The sequence below is a fragment of the Lactuca sativa genome, chromosome 8, assembly GCF_002870075.4.
Source record: "Lactuca sativa cultivar Salinas chromosome 8, Lsat_Salinas_v11, whole genome shotgun sequence".
Classification (NCBI taxonomy): Eukaryota; Viridiplantae; Streptophyta; class Magnoliopsida; order Asterales; family Asteraceae; genus Lactuca; species Lactuca sativa.
The window spans coordinates 80114526-80130118 of record NC_056630.2 but is presented as its reverse complement, the minus strand read 5'-3'; the positions used below and the strand labels follow the sequence as shown (position 1 = coordinate 80130118).

The 15593-nt window shown below is 36.3% G+C and overlaps 1 protein-coding gene across 1 annotated transcript; it reads right to left on the bottom strand.

Annotated features, from left to right (window-relative positions):
* Nucleotides 1-2802: 2802 nt before the first annotated feature.
* LOC111896080 (uncharacterized mitochondrial protein AtMg00810-like) lies at nt 2803-5238 on the bottom strand. Its single transcript, XM_023892100.1, has 3 exons — nt 4932-5238; nt 3527-4079; nt 2803-2836 (listed from the first exon to the last, which is right to left on the bottom strand). Exons 1-3 carry the CDS (start codon nt 5236-5238, stop codon nt 2803-2805), a joined length of 894 nt encoding a protein of 297 aa, XP_023747868.1.
* Nucleotides 5239-15593: the final 10355 nt, after the last annotated feature.

Here is a 15593-nt window from a genome sequence, read left to right as displayed (position 1 = left end):
TGAAGGAGGTGGGGATAAAGGTTTTGAGGTAACTGGGGGTTCAAATTCAGTAGTAGGTGCCCCGTATCAGATACGTTGACACGAACTTGAGGTTCGGTTGGAGTAGAAGTAGAAGTAGTTGTGGTAACTTCGGTGAATAAAGGAGTTGGAATGGGAATTGAGGTTGTAGTGATAGAAGAAATGGGAGGAGGACAAGGAGCAATAGTAATTGGAACTGATTGGGTATGAGAAGGAGGAGGTGAGTTTCGGTTACCTTCATGAGATGGTGAGGGTGGAGGCGAATTACCTCGAGGCGGACTATCGTGTTGAGAAACATCATCTCCACTGGATTCGGGTTCGGGCTGAGGATCAGAAGGAATGTAGTCTGAGTCACTAGATGAAGGAGCCTTTGGTTTGTGCGCCTTCTTCTTTGTCTTTCGTATCCTTGGAGCCGAAGTAGCGGCTTGCTCATGCTTTCGCTTCTTGGGCTTCCTCTCCCCTTTCTTTTCAGGCATTTCCCTCGCTTCGTTGGTTTGTCTGCTGCGTCTAACGAACTTTGCATTTCAGGAGTAAGTTGTCTTGATCCTGAAGGAGGGAGCTTCTTGTACTCATTCATCAATTTATTTTCAGATGAGACACAATGATACATTGATTCCGGAACCGAACCAATAAAGATGAACTTTGATGGATCAGAAATGATGATCTTCGTCGTGTGAAACATAGCAATCGATGACATTAAGGAGTCCGCCATGGTTGGAACTTGAAATTTCTCCATTGCCCAGTGAGTAACTAGGGTCCAAAACCTAGCACATGAGATTTCAGAATAGCGAGATGCAGAGCTGATACTTTGAACCAGTTGCGTCCATAAGATGGATCCAAAGTACATGTTAACCCCATGGTACAGACCATGAAGAAGGGTCATAAACGCCTTGCTCGCCCCATCAGAACGAGCAACCCTCTCCGATAAGCCCTTGAAGAGGAGAGTAAAAAGTCCATTCCACTGGGGAGGAAGGCACGACTTCTTGAACTTCATAACAGTAGTAAGCACCTCTGTATACCCCATATCATAGAACATTGTGAAGAGTTGAGTAGTCGAAACTATATCAGGGTTAATCAAAGAGTCATCGACAACCATCCTTAGTAACAAGCAGAATCGATTTTTGGAAATGGACGCTTTATGATTGAAGATCTCAAAGAAGATCCTCTCCTTGACCTCGTCGTAGACAGCAGTTGAGTAGACTCGCGAGAGCAACGACACTTAAACGTACTCCACCTTGGATAGCGTAACGACAAGTGGTGAATATTTGAGGCATTCAAACACTTGCAGCATGTATGGATCATATTGGAACGGTGATAGATCAATGATGAGATTCTGATTTGGTTTGATTGTGAGAAGAGATGACTGAGCAGTCTGTTCATGAACCGAAGAGGAATCTGTCATTGATGATTATTAAGGAAGAAGATGAACAGTAGAGAGAGAATATGTCAAATAATTGTTGTGAGAATTTGGAAGTGGTAAAGTAGTACAAGAAGTGTGATAAACCCTTAAATACCATTCCTAGGAAAGAGAAAGAATCAACAGTAATGATGATACAATCTTTTGAATCGGCGCCTGAAAAAGCACGATTTGATAGTTGTATATCCCGAGGAATACGTCATTTTGCGTAATGTCAGGAACCGTTTCGAATTCACACGCCCTTTGCAATTCTTATCCATTGACTCGGTTTGAAATCTTATCTTGTTACCGTCTCTTCAACTTCGAAAACATTTGAAATTCGTTTGCCAACTGTGACTCACCCTTTCGCTTGGCGTCTGAGCATAGTGTACCACTGTATTAGATACAATTGAAGCATCAAACCTGAAAAATTGCCATCAGTACCATGAACAAGACTTGGGAAAATCAAAAAGATCTTCGTGAAAGAGTGTGCCAATAAAGAAGAAATAAAGCAAATTATTTGTGGGATTTAAGTGATGTCTATATAGACACGAAACTATAGATCTCGGGCACGAATCACTTCCTTCAAAGTCAAGAGAGACTTAGAAGTGTCTGTGTGGTTTCCCGTTGAAATACGATCAAATGTTTGTTAAAAAACATTAAAAGAAATCTTTTCAAATTTAAGCTATAATGGGTGGCTTCGCTTCAATTGAACTTCAGTACTTGACATAAGACCGAAAGTGGGATGAAGTACTTATGAGACTAGTGTGTCCTATTGAACAAGTAGGTTAGTTACTGTATTTAGTGACTTGGTGATAGATATAGAAATTTCAAAAAAAAAAAGTAAACTGGATCTTATGGGAAGAAATGCCTTGGTGTTAGACAATTTCATAAAGATCACACAAAAATTAAAAAGAGACCTCTAGTTACCTTCCACTAAAGTGGTTTCGTTAAAACATGGGTGAAAACTAGAACATTTGATTGTTCACCGTCAAATCGTTATTGGTGTTGGATTTTGGGTTTCACTTAGCACGTGGTGAAATGAAACTAAGATCATCAACATAGATGTTGAGTAACCATAAACCTCAGTGGTAAATGCTGAGAGTCTCAAGGGTTACGAGTATGAACCGAGATGAGATGGAGAAGTGATAATAGGTGGTTAAAGAACCGAAAGTACCTCTGCTATTAGAATAGACTATGCAGATAACTCTTAACCTAATATGAGAAGAGTAAGGTAGCTCATGACTTGAGTGATAGTATCAGCCTAGTTAGGAATAAACAATTGGTATATATCGAATCATTAAGGCTTCACTCAAAGTCTTGGAGGCTTCGGTCGACATGCAACAACATGCTTCTAGGGACACTTAGCTAGTACATAGATAGAAAATTTATACCTGCCCCAGCTCCATCATGAGATTGAATCTGTGATACAAAATTATAAAAAGAAAATATTTTTGGATTTTAAGAATTTTCTGAAAAAGAAATAAAAATAGAAAAAAAAATGCTTTTTCATTTTATGAATTTTCTGAAAAAGAAATAAAAACAGAAAAGAAAATATTTTTGTATTTTATGAATTTGAAGACATAAAGTAAAAGATATACATAATATACAAATGATATGTGAGTTCCAAACCAAAAGATGAAACAATCGCTTGCTTAAAAAATATAATAAGAGAAATAGACCGAGCCTTCGGTTCATTTCGGTTCTCGAAAAATTAGGAGCCAAAATAGACCGAGCGTTTGACTCATTTCGTTTGTTAGAAAAATTTAAGAAAACGAAAGCGAAAGTTATACTTAATGAAATGAGTGTGATTTTGGAATTGACTCATCTTCCATCATTCCTAAGCCTTGTAGTATTTTATTGAATGATGCTTCAGGCAAGGCCTTAGCCAAGATCTCAGCCAATTGATCAGAGGATCGAACGAAGTGAATTTCAACATTCCCGTCTTCTACGTGATCCTTGATAAAGTGATATCTCAGTGCTATGTGTTTCGTCTTGGAATGTTGCACTAGATTATGAGAGATCCTGATGGCGCTTTCAGAGTCACAATAAAAGAGGAATCTTCTTCATATTCAGGCCAAAATCTCTTAATCGGCTTTAGATCCAAATTACCTGAGAAGTGCAAGATGTTGCAACAGTATACTCAGATTCGATTGTAGAGAGAGAAACACATGTTTGTTTTTGGACTGCCAGCTGACAAGATTGCCATCGAGGAATTGACATCTGCCTGTAGTGCTCTTTCGGTCCATACCACATCCTCCAAGATCAGCATCAGAGAATGCTTGTACGAAAAATCCTGATTTAGCAGGATACCACAGATCGAGAGAAGAGGTTCGCTTCAAGTATCTGAAGATCTTCTTAACAACCACCATATGAGGTTCATGTGGATTAGCTTGGAACTTGGCACTATAAGAAAAGGAAAACATTATGTCTGGTCGACTAGCTGTTAGATACATTAGAGACCCTAACATCTGTCGATAGAGATTCATATCAACAGTTAGTTTCTCCAAAGATGGTGTTAACTTCGTTCTGAATGCCATGGGAACCTTCACTTTGGAGTCACCCATCATGCCAAACTTAGCTAGTAAGGTCTTTGTGTAAGCCCCGTGATTGATAAATATGCCTTCGGGTCCCTGTCTAATATTCAAGCTAAGGAAAAAGTTAACTGGACCCATTGAGCTCATCTCAAACTTAGTCTCCATCAATTTCCTGAATTCAGCTGTTAGGTTGGGATTCGTGGAACCGAAGATGATGTCATTGACGTAAATTTGGATGATCATTAAGTGGTCACCCTCCTTCTTGTGAAAGAATGTTGGGTCAACCGAACCTTATTTAAACTTGGACATTTTTAGAAATCGAGTAAGGGTTTCATACCAGGCTCTAGGAGCTTGCTTCAACCTATAAACAACTTTATCTAGAATATAGCAATGATCAGGACATTTTTCGTTCACTAAACCTGATGGTTTCTCAACATATACGGTCTCCTCTAGTTCCCCATTCAAGAAAGCACACTTGATAGCCATTTGAAATACTTCAAAGTTTTTGTGTGCAGCATATGCCAAAAAGATTCGCACTAATTCTAACCTTGCTACGGGAGCGAAGGTTTCTTCATAGTCTATACCTTCTTCTTGACAATATCCTTTCACAACCAACCTCACTTTATTACGAATCACATTCCCTTCTTTGTCCATTTTATTTCTAAAAACCCATTTAAGGCCAACTACAGATGCATCCTTTGGTGTGGGAATTAATCTCCAAACTCGATTTCGTTCAAACTCATGGAGTTCGTCTTGCATTACCTGTACCCAATCTGAGTGATCGAGTGCAATATTAACCGTTTTCGGTTCTATTTTTGAGACGAACGAGTTAAACATGCAAAATTCAACTTGAGAGAACAGAGCAATTCCCTTCGCTTTTATTTGAGACTGAGTAAGGACTCCCTCAGATGCTTCACCAATTACTTGAGTTTTTGGATGATCTCTTGTCCATTTTATGAGAGGAGGGTAGTTTGGATCACAGGCTGGATCCATTTCGACATTACTTTCCTCTTCCAATTCTAATTGAAAATCCGAATCATCATTCGTATTATTATTCTTCCCCTCGAATGATGAGACGATTTCAACATCAGTATCAGAATGCTCCCCTTTGAATGAGACGTCATGGGTCTTTGTTGGTGATGGATTTCCTTCCTGGAAAGACGAATCAGGGTTATCTGATGTGGATGAACCCCCCCTGGAATATAGAACTTTCTTTTGGAGGTTTGCTAGGACCTGGCTGTTCATTTGGTTCCTGATGTTCGCTTTCCATTTCTTTTGTTGCTTCATCTATAACTTTCTTCAAGTTGTCTATCTTATTGTTAGTTGCCTTTGTCTCAAAATTTATTGCTCTCTCTGGTTCATCAAAGAGTAATATGAATTCTTCAAATAGATTGGAAATCGGGACCGAGACTTGACTTGATGCTGGAAAGATTTCCTCTGCTGGTTCTTTATTTGATTGAAGCTTATTCACGTAATCATCATCAAAGGTGAAATAATAAGTTTCTTGAATTTTCTTTGATCACTTATTCAGAACCCTATATACCTTTGAAGTTAGTCAGTAACAAAGGAAGATCCCTTCATCTGCCTTAACATCGAACGTGTTTCGATTTTCTTTGGAGTTGAAAATAAAGCACCTTGAACCAAACACATGGAAGAACTTGACATTGGGCTTGTGATTATTCAAGATTTCATATGGAGTGATAGAAAAGCACTTGCTGAGGAAGGATCGATTCTGGGTATAGCAAGCAGCAACAATTGCATTGACCTAAAAGTACAGAGGTAAGGAAGTAAAGCTAAGCATGGTTCGGGCTGCTTCACACAAAGAGCAGTTTCGCCTTTCAACTATGTCGTTCTGTTGTGGAGTGTAGGGTGCTGATAAATTGTGAGACACTCCCTTATCAACAAGAAATTATTCGAAATCTTGATTCTTAATTTCCAGCCCGTTGTCACTTCTGATGTTTCTAACCACCTTTCACAGTTGAAGTTCCACTTGCTTTATAAACGTTTTGAGCTTAGGAGTCACCGTTGATTTTTGTTTAAGAAAGAAAACCCAAGTGAAACGTGAAAATTCATCTACAATAACCAAGATGTACTTACTACCACCGATGCTTTCGATTGTTAAAGGACCGCACAAGTCGATCTGTAGAAGTTCAAGTGGTTCTATAATCTTTGTGTTAACACGTGTGGGATGACTCTTTCGGCTTTGCTTTCCCATGCATTCAACGCACAAGTGTTCCTTATCAAATTTGAGAAGGGGAAGTCCTCGTACATGATCACCAATAACTAATTTATTGATCTATTTTAAGTTGAGATGTGAGAGCCTTCTGTGCCAGAGCCAACTTTTGTCAGAGTGTGCTTTTAACAAAAGGCATATAGCTGGCTTTCCTCGAATTGGGTTAAGATTTAGAGGATACATCTCTCCTTTTCGCTTGGATCTCAACAGGACAGTCTTCGTCTTCTTTTCGACAATCTCAGACCCTTCATCATCGAATGATACTTTTAAGCCAGTTCCTATGAACAGTTGTGAAATGCTGATGAGATTATGTTGTAAGCCTTCAACATATGCAACCTTCCTAATTGAGAATTCTCTGTTTGTGATCATTCCATAGCCTTTCATAGTTCCATATGAATTGTTCCCGTATTTGACACATCCACCATTCTTAAGTGACCGAAACTCCCTTAGCTCTTCCCTCCTTCCTGTCGTGTGACGTGAGCAGCCACTATCAATGTACCATTTTTCGTCGAACTGCTCGCCACTTATAACCTGCAAAAATTAAGCAGATTTAGGAACTCAAAGTTTCTTGGGTCCTCATGAGCCTTTTACAGGACGGGGAATAGCAACAGAAAGATCAACCAAATATGTTCTTTTTTTAACGTGTTTTCATTTTTTCTTTTGATGGTAAAAACTTTGATTTTGTTGTTGACCAGCTTTGGTTTATTTGAAGCAGACTTTTTACTTTTGCTTTGATTTTCATTTAAGCTTTTCTTTAGATTCTTAGGGTTAGCTAATGTCTTCTTAGTATGAACTTCATGGTGCAAGACTAGATTTCCCTTTCCTTCAAAATTTATGCCATTTAGGGTTTAATTTCTATAAACCCTAATTGATCTATTGTTCAATTATAGCTAATTTAATAGAAACAAGTCAAGCTATAATACCACTTATGGGTTTCATGCAAAAAAAATAAGCTTAAACTGTTAAGTGTGCATGCAACCCTAATAAGGATCTATATTTTCTCTATTGAACCTGTAACTAAGAACATCAAAAAGAAACCTTAAGAACCCTAGATAATTTTCGAAATTACTAAAGAAAAGTTTTAGGGTTACATACCTTTTAGTTGTTATAGCAAACAACTAGAATTCTCCTTTGTTGATCTCTGGGATGCAAGCACCACAAGTGTCGTGTCTCTAATGGAATCACAACCAAACTAGCAAGAGGATAATTTAAGAGAGAGGAGAAGGAATTTCCATCGAAGGCTTGTATAGGGAAACATGGGACGAAAATAAGGCTAGGGTTCTCCTTATATAGTTCAGGAAACTTGGTGTGAAAGCTAGGGTTTAAGGGATATGCCCTATATCCTTTGCTTGGTGACCAAGCAACCCATAACCCCTTGTCCAAGGGGACTTGGAAGAAATATCTTAGGGATTCCCTAGATATTTTTGTCCACCTCTTTCAAGAGGTTCTAAAGCCTTCCTTTTTCTACTATTAACAAATAACAAAACAGTCCGTGTACTTTTATTTGAATAATTTTTGATTAATTATTATTTAAATATTATGATTTCTAATTAATATATTATTTTCATAATACATTAATAAACAATTTATTTAATTTGTTATTCACATAATAAATTAATCTCTCTTTCTCTCTCTCTCTAAAAGTCATCATGTCCAATTGTTAGGTTTAAGGGCAACCCAAAAGGACTTTGTTACTATCAATTCAAGTATATATCAATTTTAGTTATGGGCTTAGACACCTAATCCAACAATTTGTTGCTTTTTCTCCCTCTTTATTTTATGTTCTTTAATTGTTTTTTCTTGCAATGGGGACATTACATGATTTAAGTGTAGGGTAGGGGTCGAAAGCTAAAAAGAAATTTCAAAGATTAATTGACATTGCTAGATTGAAAAAAAAACTAAAATAAAGACTTGTAAAAATAGTCTAATTTTGAAAATATAGTTACATTTTAAACTAAAATGGTTATATTTTTGTGTTGAGACCTAGGTTGCTAGTGTTGTGTGGGACGATCCGATGCGAGCCTCGATGTTTATTTGAGCGAATATATGTTCTAGTGTATTTCTGTCTTCCCTGTCCTAGTGAAATCGCGGGACAAAAACATGAAATTACTTAGTTTGAGGGACATAATACATTTAGCATCGTGTACCAGAAATGTATCTAGGGGAGCTTAAGTAGTCATTGCCCTTAGAGTAATGCCTTTAACCAATAAGGGTTTAAGTTAAGCTGTTTTGCTTAAGCATATATTTTTCTTTTTAGGTTTTTAGTTTTGAGTGAGTGAAAAAAAAAAGAAATAAGAAATGTTGAGTGAATAAAAGCATATAATGCTTGAAGATTGAAGAATGACACAAAAAAATCGGTATGAAGTCAATTGAGTATTTTATTTTATTGTAAATTTTCTTTCTAGGTTATTTTTTTATATGTATGCGTGGGAGCTTAATCAAAAATTACCTTGAGGTTAAAAGAGATTTTTGAGGATATATTCAGAGGGATACATAAAATGAATGTTGTTAAAAATAAGTGGGGAAGTGTTTATGAGCATTATGAGTATTTAGGATTGGGGATGTTTATAGGAATTAGACACAAATACATGCATTATGGACATAATGTAATGGATAAGTTTAAAATGGATTGTCTTAGGCAATATTGGTTATTAGGGTTTTGATGTGATGGTATAATAATAATAAAATCAATTTTGCTTCGGGACAAGCAAAATAATAGTGTGTGGTGTTTTGATACGACCATATTTAACAATATATTTTATGTCATTATCCTAATGTATTTGAGTAAAAATGTTATATTCTAAAATATATGATACTTAATATGCTTTGAAATGTTCAGTTACGATTAAAATGGGAGCTGCAATGCAAAATTAAGAAAATGAGCTAAAAAGAGGCAAAAAGGATGTTGTTGGACAACTTGACCCCTCATCATTCTTATGGCCATATTTCATGACTTGTAACTCCGATTGACAAGATTAAAAATGATCTAAAAATAGACAAAATTTTGGATGACTTTCGTGTCTGTGCCAAAATGTGAAATCCAACTCAGATGACATGGTGATCACCACCACGACATGGTAAATGGAAACTTCGCGATCATTGAGATGACTTGGAGAATACAGGATATCTATGAAGACCGCGATGTGGTGGCTATCAACCACACTATAATTACTCTAAAATCTATAAATAAACCCAAAAATTACCCCTAATGGTAGATATCTTTAGCACTAATTCGTTCCCAACGAAAATAATCCTCGGAGAAGCTGTTTTGAGGATCTAGAAGGCGGTCGGAGGGTCGTTAAGCTGATTTGGAGCAAAGATTGGAAGGATTAGAAAGTCGATTCCTGCTGGGAATCATTAAGCTTGTTGTTCTGACCATGATTAGCACTATGTTATTATCATATGTTTTACTTTGTTATTTAGGGCTTCAAAACCGTTTTGCTTTGTGTTAGACTAGATCATTCATTGAGATATGGATTAATTTGCTATTTAGATTATTTTATCTTATTTATTTGTTATGATAGCTTGATAAAGAACCTTTTGTGTTAATGATAACTACCTTTTCTATTTATTGCTGAGTTTTACTGAAATTAGATGATTATTCTGTTTTGGTTGGCTTGTATCTTAAGAATTTTTGATCATCAAAGTCATAAGACTAGTGTTTTGATCATAAACCTATGGTTAAATAGAAAAGTGGGTAAATTAATGTGAATGCTAATATTGGATGATCATTCTTGTATTGAATTGACATTTTTATCCATTAATGTCATTCAGTAATTCAAGTCTTGCATAATTAGAACTTAACACTAGTATGCTTGTTTGTTTGTCCACTTGCTCAATGAATGTATGAACTTGTTTTACTAAAGGATTAGTCTTTTGATCATAAATTCTAATCATATTAGGATCCAGTGAATAATGAATAAATATCCATTGCACTTCGTAGTTAGCCAGTATTTTGAGATGAAATCCAGTCTGAATCAAAGTACCCGAAGTGATTTGTTTCCAGACAGTTTATCTAGTTAGTTTAGTTACTACTTGAGATTTAATAATAAAACCTTTCTTTTTATTGCTTTCTTTTATTAGGTATAACCTATAATCAAATATTCTAATACTAATTCACTATTGTTCCCCTTGAGTTCGACACCCATTGTCACACCCCCAAACCGGAACGGCGGAAACAATCGGGGCTCGAGGACGTCATCTTCAGTATCACAACACATGCATCATAGTAATCAAAGTAACAACAACCATTGCATTAATATTAAATTTTTTACATTGTATTCAATTCACAAAAGATTGACTACAAAAGTAAATATCAAAACAAGGACATGAAGCTATTACGCTCCATCTTCTGAATCCCAGAGCGCGTACATGTCTATTAGTTTCCTGAGAATAGAAGTTATTTTGAAAGAGAGGATCAACATTTAAGCTGGTGAGTTCATAAGTATTTCTGTTATAAAAAGTATACTTTAAGTTCTTTGGAAAAGTTCGCATGTTCCTCCAGAAAATCTTATATTTTATCATGTGATGAATAATAAGTAAAAGATGACTCTTATAATTCCTTCTGTGAGTACTTAATGAATACAAGTTATATACAATCCAGATCAAACAAACAATGAATTGTGTGGATCTGCCCTATGCCCACAACCAAACAAGGAACAAGAAATGAGGCAAAAGTCACACATTCCATTGTTAGTTAGATGCTCATTGTATATAACCCTGACGTATTCACTAGGTGCTTACGGAGTTAACTATAGTAGTTCTTTGACATTTGAAGAAAATATTCTTTAAGAAAATCATATATTTTCTTTAGTAAATTGGTAACCACAATACTTTCTTCTATAATCTCTTAGTTTATACTAGCTATATATAATCCAATATCGAACGGACAGTTAAATGTGTGAATCTGCCCTAAGCCCACAATCCAACAAGGAACAAGAAATAAGACGGAAGTCACACATTCCATTGCTTATTGGAGATTAATTATATATGACTCTGATGTATAAACTAAGGAATTATAGAATTTACCATTTAAGGTCCTTTATGTTATACTAGTTTGATGATAAGTATTAAACCTTTTATAAATAAGTTTCTAGTTTCACCTTCTTAATGTTCTATCCAAAAACTATATTTTTATACTAGAAAGTGGTATGTTGTATTTGTATGTTATGACCTGACCCATACCTGTTACACCCTATGACTACTTGGTGTATACGGTTTATATATATATATATATATATATATATATATATATATATATATATATATATATATATATATATATAACTAAGATTGAATAGATAGTAGACTGTCTGAATCTGCTTTAAGCCCACAACCAAACAAGGAACAACAAATGAAGATGAAAGCACACATCCTACTGCCTGTTGGATCCGATTAATATATAACCCTAATGTATCTACCGATGAATCATAAAGTTAACAATATAATCCCCATTCAAATTGTATGTTCATGTTACTATGAAAGTTGTGTTGTGTAGTCCTAGTGTTAGGAAAACCTCTAGAAGTTATGAAAACATATACTAAAAGTGTTATCATATTTTGTTTTAAACAAATGAATTGATGGTACGTTCCTTTCCTAGTTAACTTGGAGTGTAAAGTATATGTACGTGAATCATGTATTGTTCCTCTGTTCTAGAATATAATATATATTGATCCCCTAAACTATACCTATCATAGTTTATTAGAATGTTTATTTGACTGTAATCTATTTGTGGGAAATACTTAATTACCCATCATTGCAACTAAGTTAAGCATGTACTTTAAAATAAATGAGGTTTCATAAACAACAATCTAACATCTTTTAAAAGAGTTTTTGAATTGATTTAATAACTTATAAAAGCATAATAATTCCTTTTGTGTGATTGTTATCACAGGTAAATATTAACAAAATTTTATTGTGTTCAACTCTTATCCCCCCATAACAGTATTTAAAAAAAATGTAGATTATAGAGTTATGAACTCACCTTATGTGGGTGATTCAATGGAAGATTCGATATAGGATGATAAGTTCCACGAACGAAGTCCCGTAGCAAAAATGATTCCTAAATAGCATGAAATGATACACATACACATGAAATTAGTGAATCTAACTACAAAGGCGATTAGGAAACAATCTGGGATGCAAGAATAACTCACTAAAGGAGTGTTAGAAGCAAGTTAGGAGGTTGAAAGGGAGTTTATGGCTAGGCTTGATGTGTTCACGACCCTTATGAAGGGTTCATGGCCCTTGAAGGTTTGAAGGGTTCACGGTCCTTATGAAGGGTTCACGACCCAAAAGATGTGAAGAACACTTGGAGATCTTGTTGATTGTTGAGTTTTTGAAGGCCTTTCGTGGTATACCAAAGAGATCTAAAAGAAAAGGAGTGTTTAAGGGAAGAAAAGGGTGTTCTTGAGTATGATACTTGAGAGAAAATGGGATGTTTGAGGCCAAGAGAAGAAGAAGTGAAGGAAAATGAACCAAACTCGTATATATATATATATATATATATATATATATATATATATATATATATATATATATATATATATATATATATAGCGTCTAGTTCACGGTCCGAAGTTCACGGCTCGGAGGTTCATGGCTTTAGAGTTCACGACCCGAAGTTCACGGCTTCGAAGTTCACGGCTCGGAGTTCACGGCTGTGAGGGTTTGTGGTCCATGCTAGGATTCTCAGTTCCTAAGGCTTTTCCCTCCAAACTATAACACAATAGCTACAAGGCTTCACTGCTTATAATCCAACAATCTATCTAATTTAAGATAATAGAAGGAATAAGTTTGACCAAAGTTGACTTTTATAAGAATAAAATTTTCGGGTTGTGACATCACCCCCCTGTTACATGGAATTTCGTCCCGAAATTAGCTTTCTTAGCAGGATTTTAGTAAAGCTGGGCAACTTTGCCCTGAAGTTCATGATAGGATTCATATCTGGTCCATCTATCAGTACCTTGTGTACACCAGTCGTATATAATTTAGATTAGTAAGACGGTCGGATGTGCGACTCTGCCTGAGGTACACAACCAAAAAAGGAACAAGAGATAAGGCGGAAGCACACATTCTCAGTTCGCAGAATCTTAATTATATACTACTCTATCATATACACTTAGTACTGATAAGTTAACCGTATTCGTCCTTAGCCTTTGTGCTTGAACTTGACCTGTTGGACGAGTGGTAGTTCTGGAAGGTTTGCTAGGTATACATTGAAAAAGGTTTCAGAGGGTAAGGTACTCCTCACATGAGTACATCGGGGTCTAGAATATGAGAGAGATGATTATCAGGTCTATGTCGGGTTGTCGTTGCAAGTGACGAGGGTTTTGTTTATCGGTCGGTTAGGGTGGTGGGTTTTCGTAACACATGAACTTGTCATGGTGAGGACCACGCCAATCCACGTCAAAATACAACGCCTGGTTCATTATAGAAACAAGCGTTAAGTTGATTTGAAAGAAACTTTTGTTATAATGATGGTGTATTCCGAGTGTGCCCGATAGTGAATTCTGTATAGGTTTTCTAGTTCTTTCTCGATATTACCACTGCCAAAATATCGTACCGCAAAAAGCGATTACTAGCAGTGAAAGTACTTTGATAACTAGTGACGATAATTTATAATATGATCCTTCTCGGTACACCTATGATCGATTGAAACATACAAGTTGTGTATAACTAAGATGAATAAGACGGTCGAATGGGTGACTTTGCCTTAAATTCACAACCAGACAAGGAACATGAAATTAGGCGGAATCACTCACTCTAAGCCTGCAAAATCTTAGTTATGCATAACCCTAGAATATATATATTAAGCCATCATAGCTTACCAGAATGGATCTTTAATTCTCTTATGAATGTTGTGACTTGTTCGAGTGAATAATTTATAACTACCTTTAAATTTCCCCAATTCTTAATAAAATATTTAAATACTTTCCATGAAATTTTGATGTCTAATTATTTTTATTTAGAAGACGTACCAAAAATCTCAGAAGGGGGATTTCCTCGTTGCTCCCTTATGTCTTGTCGTTAAACTCCTCCTTATCCTCCATCATTTCTCTCTGTTGGACAATCTCTCTTGAAATGTCCCATTTCATCACATGCATGGCATACTTGAATTATACCAGCATCTGTAGTAGAAGTGATGTGTTGAGTCGGAGTTCTACAGAAGCGAGCTTCTTCATCATTTCTCTCTATTTGGCAATTCCTCTTGAAATGTCCAGATTCGCCGCACCTATAACAAACCTGGTTTACTTCTACTCGGGGGATTTGGGAGATTAGTTGTTCCGGTGCCCTGTAGAAACGAGCAGTGTTCCCCTTTTTGCGGAAATTTATGCACTACATCTCTCGAGAAGCTCCGGTGTGGTGATAGTTGGATTTGTCGCACTTTGGAAGATTTCCAGCATATCGGTTGACGGGGGCTGTAGTGGCAGATGTAGTGCCAGATGTTGTGACGGCTGTTGTGACTATGGGGGCATTCACGAGTTTTTGTCCCTTGGTAGGACCTTGAGCCGAATTTTTCCCTTTTTGTTCCAAAAATTTCGTTTCTTGTTCTTAGGTTTGTGGTCTGGGGTGTCCTTGTCAGCAGACACTCTCTGGTTCCATTGATTGATACTCCGATTAGCATAATCGGCATTGGTTCTGCTTCTGCTGGTGTTATTAGCATTAAGTTGTGCCAAGATGGTTGTCACAGCGGCTGTGACCGCAGCCTGAAAAGTAGCGGAGTCTATCTGCATAATTGGTGCCTCGCCAGTTGGTTGGTTTCCTCCTTGTGAAGACATGATTTTGTTGCATGGCGAGAAATGATCTCGTGAGTAATGGTGGTCATTGCTAGTTGTACTCCACCAATTTAAATGTACTTATCAATTTCACGCTTTGCTGGACTATTCTCAATGTTTCTAACTACATTCCTGAGATGTATCTATGGTAGTGAGTAAAAGTAGGTATTGTACGAGTATTATTTAAACTAAGTTATCCTCGTTTCCTAGTGTATCAAGTTCTGACTTTCGTAGTGTTCTGAAAAAAAAAACAATTCATAAAGGAACTCTATGTAAAATAACCTTTATGAACCAGTAGTGACTACTCTCGAATGAATTTCTGTGAACTGAATATCTGTTACCAGCTATTATGGAAATGAAATAATCCTAACAAATAGTGTGAGTAGTGTATTCAGTAACTCTCTAGGTTATTTTTAGTATATTAGGTATTTGTGTGACACATAAGACGTTTGGTTTCTTCTGATGATCCCTCCTTGGAAAACTCCTCGTGAATCTCTTCTTGTTCCTCCTTGACTTCTCTGATGACTGCTATGATGAAGTGGTTATATCTTTCTAGGTTTATCATGCGAGAATGGGAGTGTCTAAAGAATCTATGAGATTAAGTGAAACATTATGGGGTGATCCTTCCCGGT